Raw genomic sequence first — 6,000 nt, forward strand, 5'->3', positions numbered from 1 at the left:
TTTCTCACTCTTACTTTTTCTTTTCTTCTTATCTCTCTTTTCCTCCGCCTCATTCCACCTCATGTTGAGGTGTGAATAAATAATTATTGATAATTAATGGCTCCACACACTTTTTCATTTTCAAGTTCTTATCCAATTTCCAAGTGTTTACTATATTAGTAGTAATCCCACTCATGAAACGAAACCATGTCCACGGGAAATGAACCAAACCCTTCTCTTTCAAAGTGTTTCTAGATTGCTAAAGAAAAAGGTGACAGCTAATGGTAATTACTAATTAAACGTGGTGTTCTATAATTGGTCATTAGTGACAAAACTTTCAAAAGTTCGAACTTGCATACATGGTTAAGTCATGCTTGACGTGGGAAGACGCTTTTCATTTCAATTTTTATATTTTTATTAATAATTTCAATGTATTAATAAAAATTATACAAAAATGATAAATATATCAGTCACATAATTTTTTTAAAAGAAAAATTAATTATGTGTACGGTTAATTACCACCAAACCGATGCTGAGAGAGTTAAAGTACACATAATAATGTGGATATTTTTAACATAAGTAGAATTAGCTCCTAGGGAGGATAGTGTAAGAAGAAAAAAGTTAGCACCTAATTAGCAACATGAGGTGGAGGAAGAGAGAGATAAGAAGAAAAGAAAAAGTAAGAGTGTGAAAGTATAAGATGTGATAGATGATAAGAGGAGAGATAGAAATAAAAATAGGTGGAAATGAAGTGTATAAAAAAAGAGGTGTGTATATATCATTACCCATATATTATATATACTCTATACTCATCATCAAATAAAATATTATTTAACCATATACGAACTTGCATCCATATATAATGCACTAACTCACAATACAAAAGGCTAGCTAGGAAATTAAAATAAAACATAACAAAAAAAAGTTATTTTTTTTATAAGCCATACAAAAAAAAATAATAATTTCAAAGAATGAAATCATGCAGAGAAAGGACACATTTCAATCTTTCCAATTCCACCACCACCTCTAATATTGAAGAAAAAAAAAATACAAACTGATAAATAATTCCCCCAATTAATTCACAGTTTCAGATTTATATATGTTGAACATACATAGATCGACCCTACGTGCCATGTGCCCTACATATGAATTTATTTTATTTGATGTTTCTATCCTTTCAATTCTTTGTATTTCAAAACTGCCCCTTCCTTTTTTTTTTGAAAATTCCCCTCTTTCTCACTCCAATGTTTTTCACATGTTTTAACTAACTAATTCATGAGCTGCTGCTGTAAAAGCAACATGTTTTCCGCGTTCCAAAAGCTGTCGGAAGAGTCCCCACCGCTTTGGATCATCATCCACGGCGTGTTTGGCTCCACCACGGTGGTTTGAAAATCCATTCCCTGAGGGAAGAACAACCCTGCAGAGGGGCTTCTGATGCAATAATCAGAGCCAAGTTGAGGGGGTTGATAATAATCACTCAATTCTGAAACCTGAGTCCCAAACGAGTCTGATGAAGATGAAGCTGGAGGAGTACTTAACCCCATTTTCATGTTGTCGTCGTGGGTGTTAGTGGCGGTGACAGTGGTGGTGGTGGTGATGGTGGATAGAGTTGGAGAGCTTGAATTGGTTGTCGTGGCGGTTGCGGTGGCGGCTGCTTGGATGCGTTCTACAAGCCTTGGCATCCAAAGGTAGCGCATGGTGTCCTTGAATTGCTTGCTATTCACGTCACATTTTAGTTGTTTTGCAAGCTTTTGTACTCGGGTTCTCCAATAGTTCTTGATCTCATTATCGGTTCTTCCCGGTAAATACTGAGCAATTTTTGACCACCTGATCCAATCAATCAATAAACAAAATAGACATGTGAAAAAGCAATGTTATGTATCATAATGAATATGATTTTTTTTCTTGACTACCTACATATATCCTAAGTAATTTTGTTCAAATCAGAGACATTCATATGCCGATCTTTCAATGAGTGTATTTTTTGGTATGAATCCATATTTGATTGTGAAGAATTGGTAATGCATGCATATTTGGCTTGATCAATTAATTACCTATTTCCCCAGCGAGAATGAAGATCGAGAATCAAGAGTTGTTCTTCAAGTGTGATGTTTCCTCGTCGAACATCAGGACGGAGATAGTTCAGCCACCTCAATCTGCAACTCTTCCCAGTTCTCTTGAGGCCTGCAACAATAAAACAAGGTTAATGAATGTGACAAAATACTAGTATTAATGAGGGAAATAGAAAGAGCATGACGATCTTAATTTTGTGAAACTTTTTTCTTCTGAAACAATATTGATTTTGGGTGGGAGAACTATATATTCCAAATTCGTTATCTTTTCCTTTTTCTCCACTAGTGGGTACGGCCAAGCCATCATCACCAACCAATATCCATACATTTCAAGCTATATTTTATTTACACCACAAAATTATTATGAATTAATTAACCTAGAGACAAATACACATCTTCATACGTCATTAAATTAAGCCCTGCAAACATTCTCTTTAATTAAGTCATCATAAACCGCAAACTTTGGCTTTCTAATTTTTGTTCTAAGGGTTTCTATCCAAAATTCATTGGTGGCAGTTAAAAGATATAGGTAGGATATACGTGGAGGGAGGGACTTGTGGTTAACAGGAAAACCTAAACGGAAAGAGTAACGACACTCCACATACACCCTCATAATATATAATTACGTACCGGCTGAGTGGGCGAGGGTGTTCCAACGACCTTCACCATGAGTAGCAACGTAATTCATGAGGGTGAGGTCCTCATCCGCAGTCCAAGGGCCTCTTCGGAGGTCCATCTCATCCTCACTCATGATTGTTGTATCGGTGTTGTTGTTGCTTCCTCCTCTTCCTTTTACATCCATTGATATATATTCACCAATTGCCACTGGTTACTAGATTAGATTCTAACTCTAAAGAAGAAAAAGAGGTGTAATTAGCTTAGATGGAGAGGTAAGGGATTGATGAGATAGATAGGGTGTGAGAGAGAGAGAGAGACAAAGAAGTTGTTGGATTATTACAAGGAGGATAAACAAGGGTGGGGCTTTTATAAATACACGAGGAGACGAGGCTTTGAAAATGTGGAAGGAGAAGAAAATGATAGTTGGGAAGGGTTGTGAGAGAGACAAAGAAGGATGAAGAAGTACAAAATAATGATTTAATTAACCAATAATTATTTATTCACACCTCAAAATGAGGTGGAATGAGGTGGAGGAAGAGAGAGATAGGAAGAAAAGAAAAAGTAAGAGTGAGAAAGTATAAGATGTGATAGATGATAAGAGGAGAGATAGAAATAAAAATAGGTGAAAATGAAGTGTATAAAAAAAGAGGTGTGTATATATCATTACCCTTTAATTAACTAATACTTAAATGTGTGTTTGGAGAATAATTAAATTGACACTTTGACTTTCTTGGCTTTGTTGTGTGCGTTGCGTGCCTGGTCAGTTCATCTCTTTTGCGTGGGCAGGGACCTTACAAAAAAGTTAAAGGCTTAATTGCAACTTTGGTCCTTGACGTTTACCAATTCCACAATTTTAGTCCCCCACTTAATTTAATTACACAGATGGTCTCTGACTTTGCTGGCAGTCTGCAATGTTGGTCCTACCGTTTGTTTGTTAATGGAGGAGGTTTACGTGGATGGTCACTTAGCTGATGTGGAAGTTGAATTGGAGAGAGAAAGAGACCAACAACTGATTCAACCTTCTTCCTCGCCTTTAGGGACTCGTTCGTTCTTTATCTCTTCCATTTTCGCTAAATCTCAAGCTTCGAAACATCTTTCTCACGGTGCTCTGTTTTTTAAGGAGGAAGAGGGTAAAAGATGACTGTTGCAGGTCTCACGTGCAACTCACGTGCTTCCCTCTCTCTTCAGTCCTTCTTTCTCTATCCAATTGGACATCCACGTAAGTCTCCTCCGTTAACAAATAAACGACAGAACCAACATTGCAGACGGGCAGCAAAGTTAAGGACCATCCGTGTAATTAAATTAGGTGGTGGATTAAAATTGTGGAATTGGTAAACGTTAGGGACCAAAGTTGCAATTAAGCCAAAGTTAAAATAATTAAGGTAATCAAGTTAACCGTTTTTTTATAAGCAATGTAAACAACTATTTACGAAAAAAATTATGAAGCTTGTACCTAACCAAGCTTTTTTGTTTCACTTAATCCCCTAAATTTACACGTTTTCAACTTGTTGATGGTGAAGATGTGTGGTATCCATGATTAATGCATTTAAGTAGCTAGCGGATGTTCATGACTGTGCTAGAGAGTTGTATATGACTATATGTTGACAAAATGACGCATCAGCAAATTAAATTTAGTTAAATTAGACATAACACTAGCTAACAGATGAACCTAATTGGAACATGTTAAAATTTTCAGGACTAAAATCGCATATTTGAAAGAAGAGGGACTTCGTTTGAATAATTGTGTAAAATGAGAGACCAAGAGTATAATCAAATCATTTATATATGCATTAGGGTATCAACCAGTAATAATTCATGCATGAGTGGTGCTAGCAAAACTCATTTTAGCATTCATTTTTTAATGCTTTAATTTCCATTTTATTAGTTGAAATTCATATGCATGTGTTACACTAAATTAGAAGTGAACTCATATTTTAATAAATCTCATATAAATTTCAAAATAAAAATACTAAAAATATAATATTAAATTTAAATGAGTGTTGTTAGCATTTAGCACTACACGCACAACACACCACAATCTTGGTCTTCTTTTGTAATGAAAGTGATATGCAAAAGCCAAGGTTTCTACATATGATGTGCCTAGCTAGGACGGCTACAACTGCTTTGAAGGGTTCTCATTTACACCCCATTGAATTTTGGTGGGGTTTTTGAAGGATCATTTCTTAAATGGAGTTTTAATAAGTGGATCTAAGTAATGTTGGTCAATATGATAAATAATTTCTATACTTCAAAAAAAAACGACCGGATATATCCAAGTTTTATTTATTCACTAGTAACAAGCTAAAAAAAAAAACTTACCCTAAGCTAACACTAGTTCTAAACCCAACAACTCCATAAATGGGGCTCCAAAGGTCAATTTCTAACCAAATGGGGCTCCAAAGATCAATTTCTTGCAGTGAGCACATCTCAAAATATTAAAAAAAAAATCATTATTTATGCTGTATATATTGAGCTTTAGTGGAGTACGTACCTTCTGATTAATTAATCAAGATGGAACTTTTAAAATATGTCTGCGAATAATACTACTACCATGCTTCGACCATGTTTTTCTCAAAACTATTTAGATTATATTTAAGAAAACATATTTTTTCTTTGGATAAGATTACAAGCCTACGAGGGATATATGGAATCTTAAGCATGTATCACCTTGTTTTAATAGTTAAAATCCTTTTTTTTTATATGGTTGTATGTCTGATCTGAATATGTGATTCTGATATATAGTTATATACATGCACAAGAAAGGTATGGAGCATTACTTTTAACTTTTAACACGACAATCACGTGCCAATTAAGATATAAAAGTTTTGAATGCGTGTTATGACATAACAAAAACACAAGATTTTTTATATGAATCAAAACTATTCCACGTTGAAGAATAAAACTAGATTAATATATTTAATCAGTTAATTCCCTATATATGTAATATAATATAATGCACCCATCAATAATAAAAGCGTGTTCTATAAATATGTCTTTCTAAACTCTTTCTTTTCCTCTCTGAAAGCTTGATTCTTATTATTATGACAACCTTTTGGATGCCAATAAATTGTTTTTTGAAAGTTGGATGCCAAATAATTAACAAAGCTGTTAGGGCGGTGCAAAATAATATACACACTGACACTCCAATGAGTATATCATCAGATAAACTAATAGCATTAAATAAACCTGGCATCCTGCAAAGCAGTATTCCCTGAACCAAGAAAGGCGAAACACATAAAATTCACATGTGTGATAGGAGATTTGATAACTCATGTTCACGGATGGTTCATATGTTTTTGGGGAAATAGCTATTATAAACAATTTTGGGTTA

The 6,000-nt window shown here is 34.5% G+C and overlaps 1 protein-coding gene across 1 annotated transcript; it reads right to left on the reverse strand.

Annotated features, from left to right (window-relative positions):
- Window positions 1-857: 857 nt before the first annotated feature.
- On the reverse strand, window positions 858-3,066 carry LOC130716169 (transcription factor MYB108-like). The gene is made up of 3 exons (XM_057566374.1): window positions 2,682-3,066; window positions 2,034-2,163; window positions 858-1,806 (listed from the first exon to the last, which is right to left on the reverse strand). Exons 1-3 carry the CDS (start codon window positions 2,851-2,853, stop codon window positions 1,248-1,250), a joined length of 861 nt encoding a protein of 286 aa, XP_057422357.1. The 5' UTR covers window positions 2,854-3,066; the 3' UTR covers window positions 858-1,247.
- Between the last annotated feature and the right edge of the window lie 2,934 nt (window positions 3,067-6,000).

Source organism: Lotus japonicus, chromosome 4 (assembly GCF_012489685.1).
Source record: "Lotus japonicus ecotype B-129 chromosome 4, LjGifu_v1.2".
NCBI lineage: Eukaryota > Viridiplantae > Streptophyta > Magnoliopsida > Fabales > Fabaceae > Lotus > Lotus japonicus.